This window comes from Orycteropus afer, unplaced genomic scaffold (genome assembly GCF_000298275.1).
Source record: "Orycteropus afer afer isolate SDZICR_OR568_19922 unplaced genomic scaffold, OryAfe1.0 scaffold00377, whole genome shotgun sequence".
NCBI lineage: Eukaryota > Metazoa > Chordata > Mammalia > Tubulidentata > Orycteropodidae > Orycteropus > Orycteropus afer.
Genome location: NW_006921964.1, coordinates 2237356 through 2251100, shown reverse-complemented (window position 1 = coordinate 2251100; position 13745 = coordinate 2237356). Strand labels below are relative to the sequence as shown.

Below are 13745 nucleotides of genomic sequence, written 5' to 3'. Positions count from 1 at the left end.
CTTTGAGTTTTGATTATTTTTAACAGTTCCAACTTGTTCTGTATGTTTCTATAATGATCTCAAATCCCACAAGGTGTCCAAAAACCAAACTCAACTGCTGTTGAGTCGATTTCAACTCACAGTGACCCCCATTGGGTTTCCAAGGCTATAAATCTTTAAGGAAGCAGACTGCCTCATGTTTCTTCTGTGGAGCAGCTGGTGGGTTTGAACCACTGACCTTTTGGTTAGCAGCCAAATGCCTTAACCACTATACCACAAAAATGCCTTCCCATAAAGTGTAAGTTACTATTATGCTTTCAAAATATATATGTATAAGCACTCATAATATGAGCTTAAAAAATATATGTCTCCTTTGTGAGGCTAACATTAACTATAAGTCATTAGAAACCTGTAAGTCATAAGAGAAATATTTAGAAAATTTCTGAATTTTTATCTTATAGGACAAAGACATAGACACATAGAAGCATTTATGCAAAGAACCTAAACCTTTAAGTTCACTTTGAGCACACCATGACACAAGGAAACAACATAAACATAAATCTAAACAAGCTTCCAAATTTGTAACCTTGAAGAGAAGATGCATCCTTTGTTGTTGTTATGTGCCATGGAATCGAATCTGACTCACAGTGACCCCTCCTTGGGTTTCTGAAGCGGTATCACTATGGAGGTAGATTGCCCAACCTTCCTTCCCAGGAGTGGCTGGTGAGTTTGAACTGCCAGCCTTCTGGTTAGCAGTCAAGTGCCTTAGGTACTACACTACCAGAGCTCCTTTAGTGAGCCCTCCTTGAATTTCTAAGGAGGGCCGAGTGGAGAAAGAGACGGCCTGGTCTACGTGGCAGGGAGCAGCTGGTGGGTTTGAACCACCAGCCTTGCGCTTGGCAGGCAACTGCCTTAGGCCCGAGGCCATCCATCCTCTAGGCCACTCTTTAACCCTGGAAAAAAGGCATAACATACTAATCTTTGATATCACACTTGCTCTTGTCCTGTGGCACATTGTTTTTGTTAGGTGCCATTGAGTCGTCTCCCACTCATAGCTACCCCTCCTTGGCTTTCCAAGGAGGTATCACTACAGAATTAGATTGCCCAATCTTCCTTTCAAGGAGTGGCTGGTGGGTTTGAACTGCCAACCTTCTGGTTAGCAGTCAAGTGCCTTGGGTGGCATAAGGGTGACAAATTCACATATAAATCCTAAATTTCTGCTCACTCACTGGGAGAAGGCAGAGGTGGAACTGAGATTCTGCCTGCTGCCACCAACCTAACTAGGAGGGACCTCCACTGAATTCGAGCTGTGGTTAAGCCTTCCACGGAGACTTCTCCTTAAAGTCTAAAGATTTGCACTCTAACCATTAACTAATGTTATAATTGTAATTTTGATTCTCTGTTGTTAAATGAATGTCCTGAGGTCTTATTTGCATGCCTTGCTAGGAGTTCTGGTGTTGTAGTGCCCAAGGCATATTAATGTTAACCAGAAGGCTGGTGGTACAAACCCACCAGCCACTCCTGGGAAGGAAGGTTGAGCCATCTACTTCCATGGTGATACCACCTCGGAAACCCAAGGAGGGGGGTTGCTGAGTCGGAGACGACTAGACGGCACATAACAACAACTAAACACCCTGTAATTTACCCTGTAATAAACTGAAGTTTAGGGATGATAAACTGGAGTATTAATTTTCCAAGATTTCTAAAATCCTCTACGACACAAACACACACCAACCATTTGATTAGCAGCTTAGCGCTTATTGTGCCACCAGACAATTGTTGTTGTTGTTGTTGTTATGTGCCGTCGAGTCAGCCCTGACTCATAGCGACCCCTCCTTGGGTTTCCGAGGCAGTATCACTACGGAAGTAGGATTGCCCAACCTTCCTTCCGGGGAGTGGCTGGTGGGTTTGAACCGCCAGCCTTCTGGTTAGCAGTCAAGTGCCTTAGCCACTATGCTACCAGAGCTCCCGCCAGACAATAGGCCTCAGAAAACAAGATTTTGTTGAGATCAACCTCTTTTGGTTGTCTCATCTATACCCACTGCTCATGAGTTGACTCTGACTTATAGCAATCCTACAGGGCAGAACTAGGGCTACCAGGGCTATAAATCTATAAGCAAGCGGACTGCCCCATCCGTTTTCGGCGGAGAGGCTGGTGGGCTCGAACCGCCAATCTTCTATTAGTAGTCGAATGCTTTAACCACACCACCGGAGCTCCTCGCCTTACCTACAAGATAAATTATGACCTCATAACTTGACAAGGTCTCGCAGCCAGTAGGTGGGGCTAGCGCTTCTCGCATTCAGACCAGGCTGCGCAGCTCTGAGGGTTCAGTGAGCACATACTTTGCCCAGCACCGGGCGGCGTGGTCTGGACGTAGAAGCCTTGGCCGCGGCCGGAAGAGGCGGGCTGGACTCACGGGCCCGCCCCGCGCGCCGGCCGGACAGAAGTAGGCGCCGTGACGTCAGGGCGTCATATTCATTAGTCCTGTGTTTTCCCGGGCTCTGGCTAGTCACGTGACCCACTTTTGGCGCGAAACCTGGTTGTGGCAGTAATACCGGAGAGTAGCGCGGCGCTGTGATGGCGGTGAGCTGCAGCACCCGCAGGGACCGGGTGCCCGTAGGGCCTGCGTGTTTGCACTGGGAGCCGACTGTGGCGCGAAGTGGCGGGGCCTGGGGCGGACGAGGGGTCTCCGCGCGGCTTGCATGTTTGCACCGGGACAGAGAGCGGAGTGGGGCGGCCGAGGGCCGGCGAGCGCCAGGAACGTGCGTGGTCGCCTCGGGAGGATGCTCATTCTAATCCCGTGGCCTCGGTCTGCACCTGGCCCTACCTTACGCTCTTAAAGGGTCAGGTCCTCCAGGCCGAGGCCGGGTCCCTGGGCTCTGGTTTGGAGCGAGTTTCTCTCTTTTACTCGCCTCTGATGGAGTCTAAAAGGCATGAGGGCCCCGCTCGGTGTCCCATCTGGCATTCCCCAACCCCCACACCATACTGGGAGCCCCCTAAGCGAAATCTCTACTGCCCGTGTACTATCATTTATTCATTTCCTACATGCTTACTGGGCGCCATCTGCCCCAGGATATACACCAGGTCGACAAGGCCTCCGCGTCTTCATATACTTTCTGTTGTAATACTTGTTGACCCTTTCTCCTGTTGACCGTCGCTTGCACCAGTCTGTGAGTTTAGGTCTGCTGTGCACAGCACTTGGAAATTTTGGGGGTGGGCGGGGGTTCAGAAAAGTCTTGTTTTTCTCTTTTTCTTTTTTAGTTATGATTTGGGTGGAAGTTTACAGAGCAAATTCATTTTCGGTACAGCAGTTCGTACACATTTTGTTTCATGACATTGACTGCAGTTCCCCACAACGAAACAGCTCTCTTCCCACTTCTGCCTGTAGTTACCTCCTCTCTGTGTCTTTTCTGTGCATTCTTATGCACCCTCATTGCCCCCTGAGCTATCTCCTTGTGCAAATACTGCCCTTCTGTTCTCCCATGGTTGATTGTTCTAAGTAGTGTATCTGCCTGATGTAAATGTTCACCCTATATATTCCTGTCTGTTTGGCTAGAAGCCACGGCAGTGAGTTCAATTTCACACCTGAAGGGTAACTAGGGACTATCGTCTTGGGGGTCTCACCAGGCTCTATCAGACCAGTAAACATAGTCTTTTTTATGATTTTGAGTTTTGTTCCACATTGTGCTCCCACTCTATTCAGGATTTTCTGCACTGGTTCCTTTCTAAGTGGTTCACTGTGGTAGCTGGCAGGACTTGGCACAATGTGGATGCTCACATGGGCAGAATGCATGGTCAAAGGGAGGAAGTAGATTATAAACAGGTAAATAAATGAGTGACATAGCCTCAGTGATTTCTCAGGGAAATCACTGAGCATTGTGAGTCTGGAGTGGCCCAGGCTCAGGATAGAGCATTCCTTCAGAGAGAACTACCAGCTACAAAGTTCTTGAGCAGAAGAGGTTTGCTGTGTGACGACAGCATCACTGTGTCTGGTAGAGGGGAAACTGACAAGAGCAATCAGGGGAAGGTCACATCTCATGATAAAGTGCAGCTGTGTTGGCCCTCACCTGGCCCATCTTTGACAGTGGATTTTTTTCCAGGAATCATCCGAGTCCTTCACTGTGGTGTCTAGCCCAGCCCGAAATCGCAGAGGCACTGACCCTCTCATTTCCAGCCCGGGCCGAAGCTCCCGGCGCACTGATGCCTTGACCTCCAGCCCTGGCCGAGACCTTCCTCCCTTTGAGGATGAGTCTGAGGGGCTACTGGGCACAGAGGGGCCTCTGGAGGAAGAGGAAGAGGATGGAGAAGATCTTATTGGAGAAGGCATGGAGAGGTATTTTCATTTGAGACTTTGGCCTTCATTTGGGAAAGACAGGTTCATGAGCCACGCAGGTCCATTTAATGTGCTTTGCTGTGTCTAATTTAGACAGACTAGACCCTCAGTTCTGAGTAATCCTACCTCCATGAGATTAGAATCCAGGGAATGCACAGGTATCTGGAGGCTGCAGCTTGGAAAGACAGGAAGCTGACACCAAGTGTTCCTTTGCAACTTTTCGAAGAAGCAGTATATATGTGGATCTGATTAATCAAGATTTAGCTTAAACCAGCAGACATTGATTGTGCCTACTCTGTACCAGGCCCTGTGTTAGATACTTTCACACTTACTCTTTCACTTAACTCTCATAAGAATAAAAATACCAACATGTATTCAAGGGCATCAGGACTTGCTATCCAGATAGAGTGGAGTAAGCTATGCAAGTGAGCAAGGTTAGATTTCTGCTCCTTCTCATTCTGTAGTCACAACTGGGATTTGTTAGAAACTTTAGTAGCAGAATTATATGAGTGTTCAGGAGCCTCATGTAGATTTACCTTTTCTGTCTTTCTTTACCCTCATTCAGGGGTTCCCAAACTTACATGGAGAGTACTGGACAGGCAATTGTACAACCCTGGGTGGTACTTTTTATGAACCATGTAATGGGTTTACATAGGCACTCTTGAAAATATAGGATTTTTATTTTCAGCACTATCTGTAGAACCTAAGCCACAGATGATGCAAGTACAGGACTTGTCCAACTAGGAAGGAATGAGAAACCTCTGGGCTGAGGGTCAAGGCGTCAGGTCTGGACAGCTCCCCTGCTCTAGACTATGGAGTTCCTGCAGAAGCCCCCCCACCCCCAATCTGCCCACTATATCTTGACCTTCTCTTTCCCTTCAGTGATTCTGAAGAGTGAGAGACATTTGTAGGTGGCCTGTGGATCAAGGTGTTTGAAGACTAAAACCAAAACCAAACCCATTGCCATTGAGTTGATTTCAACTCCTAGCGACCCCATGGGACAGAATAGAATTGTCGTGTAGGATTTCCAAGGCTGTAATCTTTACAGAAGCAGATTACCATATCTTTCTCCCATGGAGTGCCTGGTAGTTTTGACTTTTGGTTAGCAGCCAAGCTCTTAACCACTGCACCACCAGGGCTTCTTATCTGAAGACTAACTGGGTCCAATTAGATTTTGTTTGTATGTGTTACTTAAACCACTTTATTGAGATATAATTTATATATCATAAATTTCATCCGTATAAACATACATTTAAATGCTTTTTAGTGAATTTGCTTAGCTGTGCATCTCCGCAGTCTAGTTTTAGAACATTTCCATCATCCCAGTAAGATTCCTCATACTTGTTTATATAGTTAATCGTGATGCCTATCCCCACCCCTAGATAGCCACTAACCTACTTTTTGTCTCCAGATTTCCCAATTTGGGACATTTCATATAAGTGGAATCAAACAGTATATGGTTTTTTGTGTCTTAACTTTTTCCACTTAGCAAAATGTTTTCAAGGTTCATCTGTGTGTAGCAGGTATCAGAACTTCATTCCTTCGTAATGCTGAATAATACTCTGTTGTATAAATAGACCACATTTTATTTATCCATTCATCAGGTAATGAACACTTGGGTGGATACTTTTTTTTAATTAGCATAACTCACTTAGGAAAATAACTTGCAGGGAAAGCACAGTTGGTAAACATAGAACGTGCATGTTATTTACAGAAAAATACAGTACAAGTCTATTGGATCCTTTACCTGTTTTTTTTGTTTTTTTAATTTTATTTTGATTTGGGTGAAGATTTACAGAGTAAATTCACTTTTCATACAGCAGTTCACATATACTTTGTCTCATGACATTGACCAAAATTTACAATGCAACAGCTCCCCTCCCACTTCCTTCCCATAGGTACCTCTTCCCAGTGTCCATCCCTCCATACTCTCCTGCACCCTGAGCTGTCTCCCTGTGCATAAGCAGCCCTTCCTTCTACTATGATTGTTCTCTCCAGGGTGTGTGTCTACTTGAGGTCAATGTTTAACTCACATGCCTGTACTTTGTTTGGCTGGAAACCACAGGTGTGGGTTCAATTCCAGACCTGAAGGGCAGCTAGGGGCCATAGTCTCAGTGGTTCCACCAGGCTCTATTGGACCAGCAAACCTCCTTTACCTGTTTTTTAATTGAGTCGTTTGCCTTTATATTTTTTAAGTATAATTTTTTTATGTAATTTTTTTTAGTGTATTCTGACTATAGGTCCTTCATTGGGTAAAATGATTTGCAAATATTTTCTCCCCAGTCTGTGGCTTATCTTTTCATTTTCTTAATGGTATCTTCTGAACCACAAAAGTTTTGAATTTTAATGTTGTCCAGTTTTTCAGTTTTTCTTTTATGAACTGATGAGATTTATGCTGAGATGATTTCATGTGACTTTAAATCCTTAAAGTCATACAAACACCTTTTCCCTAAGAATATTTAAGAATTATGACCTGACTCCACCCAGAGGTTTACCTGGCCTGGGTCGTGTGTGGCACCAGCATGAGAATATTTGTTCTGAGAGTGTAGTTTGACAGAGTTTGCTGCAAAAACCAGTAGCAGCTCCAGATCACTATTTACCTGAGGAAAGGGAGAATTCTGGAGTATTGTCTTCAGGGTGGCAATGTGGTGTTGGCAGAAGAGCTTGCAGTTTGCTGAGTGACCACTGGCAGAAGCCACATCCCCTCCTTGAGCCTCTGCATCCTCATCTCTCAGGTGGAGCAAGAGTGTCTGCATCCCAGAATTGCTGGAAGAAAAGCCCAGTGCTTTGCTCAGTGGGAGCCTTGTTGGGGTGTTATTTCCTTTCAAATATTTGGATAATTATCAACTGGACAGTATTTGTCTGGAGATCTTGAAGTGGCTTCAGAGGGTTGAGACAGTGGATAGATTTTTTGGAGAGACTGGTTTGGCTGGTTGTGAATAGAAGATGGCATTGTCGAAAATGGAGAAAGTGCAGAATTCCTGCTCTTTGGGGGAAGTTGTTTATCTGATCCCTTTCTTATCAGAAGGTTTTGTGGTTTGCTCCCAGTTCCTTTTTCTAACTGGATTTTAAACCCATCTGGACCCTTTTTCAGCCTTTTGTGTTTCTGGCTTGGCATTTCCCCAGGCCTGCTCAGCCAGGAGCTCCTGAGTCTACTGGAGCAGGCCTAGTTCCTAGGCAGGATTATTTTGGTGGTAACTGTGTCCATTTTGGGCTCTCTCAGAGACTACCGTGCCATCCCAGAAATAGACACCTACGAGGCCGAGGGATTGGCTCCAGATGACGAGGATGTGGAGGAGTTGACTGCCAGTCAGAGAGAGGCTGCAGAACGGGTCATGAGGCAGCGGGACCGGGAGTCTGGCCGTGGTCTGGGCCGCATGCATCGCGGGCTGCTATATGGTAGGTCCCAGGGGGGCTGGGAAGGGATTGTGGCAGAGCAGAGAGCAGGCACAGGGAAAATTCCCCTTTGCTTCCCCAGACAGTGACGAAGAGGATGAGGAGCGCCCCACTCGGAAACGCCGCCTGGTGGAGCGGGCCACAGAGGATGGTGAGGAAGATGAGGAAATGATCGAGAGCATTGAGAACCTGGAGGACCTGAAGGGCCACTCTGTGCGTGAGTGGGTGAGCATGGCTGGCCCCCGACTGGAGATCCACCACCGGTTCAAGAACTTCCTGCGTACCCACGTGGACGGGCATGGCCACAATGTCTTCAAGGAGCGCATCAGTGACATGTGCAAAGGTGCAGCTTTGGCACACCCCACCCTAGCTTGACACCTATCCAAATCCTCCCACAGGAGCTTCTTCATTTTATCCATGTAGTGGCACATTTAATAGAAAAGCATACAAAGTATTGTATGTCTGCACTAGGACTCTCCATCCAACTGTCTGGTCCACATAAGTGTTTCTGACATCTTTAAAAAGGAGCAGGTTTACTACTTTTATCAGAAAGTAACAAAACTGGACTCACATTTCTATGTGATAATTGATTTCAAAAGGAGGCAGGTGAACCTCAGTTCTCTGTAGTCTTCTCCATTCCCTTTTGTCTTATATTTGACATAGTCTATTCGTATGTTTTCTTCCTGGCTCTTGTAAACAGTTTGAGTTTGCAGCCCCTGGTACACTAAGAAGCTCTGGTGTCATAATGCCTTACGCATTTGCTGCTAACCAGAAGACTGGTGGTTCAAACCTACCAGCCACTCCTCAGAAGGAAGGTTGGGCAATCTACTTCCATAGAGATACTGCCTCAGAAACCCAAGGAGGGGCTGCTATGAGTTGGATCCGACTTGACAGCAATGAATTTGGTTTGGTTTGGTAGTGACTTTGTAAGCTGTGTGACATCCCCATTTTATAGAGCAGGAAACTCGAGGCTCAGTCATATAGCTGAAAGGTTGTCTGAGAAGTTAGAGCTGAGTTTTGTGACTCAGACTCAAAGATTTGGGCATAGAGTCATCTCTCTTCACACCGGCATTGTGGTACTTACTCTCTTTCCTGTCACTCCTCTAGAGAACCGTGAGAGCCTAGTGGTGAACTATGAGGACCTAGCAGCTAGGGAGCATGTTCTGGCGTACTTCCTGCCAGAAGCACCAGCAGAGCTATTGCAGATCTTTGATGAGGCTGCCCTAGAGGTGGTGTTGGCCATGTACCCCAAGTATGACCGAATCGCCAGCCACATCCACGTCCGCATCTCCCATCTGCCTCTGGTGGAAGAACTGCGCTCACTGAGGTGAGTTGAGGCCTGGGTGAATGCACCAAAATCCCCTCCAGGCTGAGAGCAGCAGGGGTGAGGGTGGAGTGCAGCCAAGAAGAGCCCTCATCCCAGCACGTGTCTTGGGGTGAGCAGTGGTGCAATGGGAGGGATCTGGTTAGTCCAGGTAGGATCCCAAGCTGGAACACCCTCACATGTAGCTCTGACCCCTCCAGAGGAATAGGGTTAAAACCATGTGGTATCCCCTCTCTCCCCTTCCAGGCAGTTGCACCTGAACCAGCTGATCCGTACCAGTGGAGTGGTGACCAGCTGCACAGGCGTCCTGCCCCAGCTCAGCCTGGTCAAGTACAACTGCAACAAGTGTAACTTTGTCCTGGGACCCTTCTGCCAGTCACAGAACCAAGAGGTGAAGCCAGGTTCCTGTCCCGAGTGCCAGTCAGCCGGCCCCTTTGAAGTCAACATGGAAGAGGTGAGTGAGGACATCTTCCCAGGGACCCTGAACATGCAGAGTCTGGCCAGCATCTGAGGCTTTTGGGAGATAAGTGTAGGCAGTGAAGGGCAGCAAGATAGAAGTATGTGTTGGTCATAACCCTGTTGAGGACCAGAGCCATGTGGCAGTGTGTTTAGTTTTTTCCTATGTCATATTTTAAAGATTTGAGCCAATATTTAAAAATCAGGTGGTTTTGTTTAAAATATCCAAGTTTATGGCCTCTCTCCAAAAACTGGAACATCTGGCAATTTTGGGTCCCTTTCCTGCCTGTCCACCCTGTTAAAAGGTACTGTGTGGTGTTGTCAGCTGCAACATCCGCCCTTCACGTGAGAAAATTCACATTCATGTCATAGTCTTCTTGTGCTGTGTTTTTGGTACCTGCCTGGCCCCTCTAGGACCCCTGGATGAGAGCCACCATACCACCTTAGACACCAGCCATGCCATACTTGAGAGATTTTGCTGCAAGCCTATTTGGTTTCAGACCTTAGGCAGCACTTGTACCTTTGCCCCTGCCTGCCTTTGTCTGAAAAGCAGGGGTGATCAGTATACCTATAGTAGACATCCTGATCCCTCACACTACCTAGCTGCCAGGAGTGTTGCCTCTAACTTCTCACATCCCTACCCTTCTGAGAATTACCCCATCTAGAGCCGCCTTCCTAGGGAATGCTAAGAAGGGAGCACTGTGGTACAAGTCCTCTTGGCCATCCACAGTGCTAAGGCTGGACTTCAGCTGAGGCTGGTATCTTTGCCATTGTCTTTCTTCTCCCTCTAGCGTATCTTCCTCTGTTACAATTTCACTTTCATGGGCCCTCAGTGAGTATCATGCCTGAGAGTCCCCATCTTAGGCCCTGCTTTTAGGGAATCTAAAACAGAAGCTAGGAGCAGATTACCGCTGAGCCTCCTTGAGTACTTCCCATGTGCCAGGTGGTGGTGATACACTACTTAAGTCTCATCACAGCTGTATAAGGCAGTTACTGTTAGCATTCCATTTTGCAGGTGGAAGTCATGTTTAGAGAAGTAACTGGCAGAGGTCACCCAGCCAAAAAGTGGCCAAGGAATTAGGATGCAGACTTTTTTTTTTTTAATAATATATTATTGTGCTTTTAGTGAAGGTTTACATAGTAGTCAGTTTAGGTTCTCATTTGGCGATTTCTACACAATTTCAGTGACATTGGTTACATTCTTAATATGTGAACATTCTCATCATTTCCATTCTAGTTGTTCCATTTCTGTTAATAAGTTTCTGCGCCCTCTTACATTATCATTTTGTTATAAAGTAATTGTTGATGGTTTGGTCTCATTTGGTGGTTTTTTTAAGGGTGCACATTACTTAGAGATGATATTCATTATTTCAGAAATGGCATGGGGGTGGCATCTTTTTGCCTTCTCTGATTTCACCATCAGCATCATCAGCCCAAGGCAGATGAGCAAGGTTAATCCCAGACATGCCACCACCCTCTAACCTTACCAATTCAGGCACCAGCCATCCCTCCCATGGCACTCTCTGCTTCTCTGCTGGGTTTGATAATTTGTTGCAATGACCAGACAGAAGTCACAATTAGTACTCAGGATTATGAAGTTTATTAAGTAAGCAACAGGTTACAGTTCAGGTTCAGGAATGCTCAGGATTTAAAGCTTTCACTCAGGACAGTCTTACTACAGCTATTCTTGGAAGCATGCCTCCCTTTGGTCTTTAGCTTTTGCCCTGCTCAGGCAATTGTTGACAAAACTCTTTCAGTTCTGCAGATTGGTGTACCCCACTCTGCCAGCAAACCTCCTGCCCAAGGGCACTCAACTTTCTTGTTCTCAGGGTTGGCAAGCCTGCCACTCTGTCTCCTGCCACTCTCTTGGGTCTGTTACCTTTGCTGCCGCCATCTCTGCTGTCATCTCAATGCAGGGATCTCAGGTCCAAGGACATACTCCCCTATGGGCTTTTTCCTGCCTTGATTGTAGTGAGATTCCCCCACCTGCCTCTGGGAAGGCTTATTTTAAGCCTGGCGGAATGACAGAACTGACCAATCTCCACATTAGGATTCCATATACCTTAATTCCATGGTCTCATCTCCACAAGGATTTCATGTATCTTATTTTCATTGTTAACAAGCTAGCCAGTCCCCTTGGTGGACCACAAGCACCTCATATTTACATAGTACCACCCAGTCGTCTGGTGGGAGTCACAAAGATCATGGCTAGAAGAGCCATAATAAGTAATTCAATGCACCATAATTACTTTTTGAGCCAATTTGCTACTTAACTACAAAATGACCTCGGGTTAGTTTCGGTTCAGGGTTTGAAGAGTAGTTCAAGACAGTAATCTCAGAGAGTCTTCCAGTCTCAACCAATCATTAATAAGTCTGTTTTTTGTTTATTATTTGTTTTAGGAATTTAAGGTTTGGTTCCACATTTTTCTCCATTCTGCCAGCATCCATCTTTTGTGGCCCTGATTGAAATGATTGGAGTGGTAGTTGGGTACTATCTAGTTCTGGTCTCAAGGTAGATGAGGCTATGGTTTGTCCAATGGATTAGTTTCTTCTTTAAGTCTTTGGTTTCCTTCTTTCTCTTTTGCTCTCAACAAGTGGAAATCGATAATTGTATCTTAGATGGCCACTTACAAGCTTTTAAGACCCCAGAGACTATTCACTAAACTAGGCTGTAGAATAATATTATGAACTATATTATGCCAGTTGACCAAGATGTCCCATGAGACTGTGGTCCTAATCCTTCAAACCCAGAGATCTAGTCCCACAGAATACTTGGTAATGTCTAAGAAGTATCTGTAACTGTGTCCCCGTGTGCTTTATATACATGTGCAAATAGTCACACAGATGCATACACATACACATATGTATATACCTATACATACTTATACATCTATGCATAGCCTTTAAACATATATTCCCACAAACGTATTTTTTTGTTGTCTCAAAATTAGGTGTCATAGCAATTACGAACAGGTCCTTTTTTCTTGTGTATTTTTTAGTGACATTTACCATCATCATACTGTGTACACTTCATCCTCGCTCAATATTACCTTTCCCATCACCAGAAATAACAAGTATCCTGATAACCACTAATGAACATTAGTTTCTATATATTTACTTATGTGATTTCATGAAAGTGAGAGTATATGTGTTTTTTCTGTGTGTGAGCCACTTATTTCACTGAATATAGTGTCCTCCAGGTTCATCCATGTTCCAGGATGCTTCAGGAACTCATGTTTCTTTAACTGCTGAGTAGTATTCCATTGTATGTGTGTGCCATATTTAACTTACTCATTTATCTGTTAAACACATTTAGGATATTCCCATCTTTTAGCTATTGTGAATAGTGCTGCAGTGAACATAGGTGTGTGTATGTCTGTTCATGTCACTTCTATTAGGTCTCTAGGGTATATACTTAGAAGTAGAATTACTGCGTCATAGGCAGCTTTACCTTAGTTTTTTGAAGAACAGCCTAACTGTTTCCACAATGGCTATACTATTTTATATTCCCACCACCAATTTCTCCATGTCCCTTCCAACATTTCTTATTTTCCTTTATTTTTTTTTTTAATCTTAGCCATCCTCGTGGGAGTGAAATGGTACCTCATTGTGGTTTTGATTGATATTTCTCTGATGGCTAATAATATTGAGCATCTTTTTGTGTGTCTCCTGGCCATTTGTGTATCCTCTTTGGTGAAGTGTGTGTTCGTGTCCTTCAACCAATTTTTGATTGAGCTGTCATTTTGTTGTTAAGTTGTAGAAGTTTTCTCTATTTTTTTATATATTGTGTTTTAGGTAATGTATATATTATTTGTTCTATGACATTGGCTACTATGTTGCTTAAGGCTGTGTGTCAACTTGGCCAAGGCTTGATTCTCAGCACTGTGGCGGTTATGATGTATGAGATGTAGTCATCCCCATGATGAGATCTGATATAGTGTGTTCACCTTCATGATGAGATCTGCTGTGAGCACTCAGTCAGTTGAAAGAGAGTTTCCTTAGGAGTGTGACCTGCATCCAGTATATATGGGCATTCTGGCAAAGCTCTTTGGTTCTTTGCTTAGTCTGAATCCTGCATCATCATCTGACCTCCAGTTCTTTGGACTTGAGCCAGTAGCCTGCCCCATCACCTGCTGATCTTGGATTCATCAGCCTCTGCAGCTAGCAGCCTGCTGTCTGACATGCTGATCTTGGGTTTGTCAGCCCCTACAGCTACATGAGTCAGGCAAAACCTCCAGCCTGACATCTGACCATGA

General features: G+C 45.4%; 1 protein-coding gene across 1 annotated transcript in view; it reads left to right on the top strand.

Annotated features, from left to right (window-relative positions):
* Positions 1-2557: 2557 nt before the first annotated feature.
* MCM2 (minichromosome maintenance complex component 2) overlaps positions 2558-13745 on the top strand; it is a 30011-nt gene continuing 18823 nt past the window's right edge. Inside the window, 7 exon segments of the mRNA XM_042782578.1 lie at positions 2558-2742; positions 3977-4052; positions 4054-4313; positions 7537-7712; positions 7792-8052; positions 8817-9036; positions 9280-9487. Of these exon segments, the coding sequence (XP_042638512.1) occupies positions 2558-2742; positions 3977-4052; positions 4054-4313; positions 7537-7712; positions 7792-8052; positions 8817-9036; positions 9280-9487 (1386 nt within the window).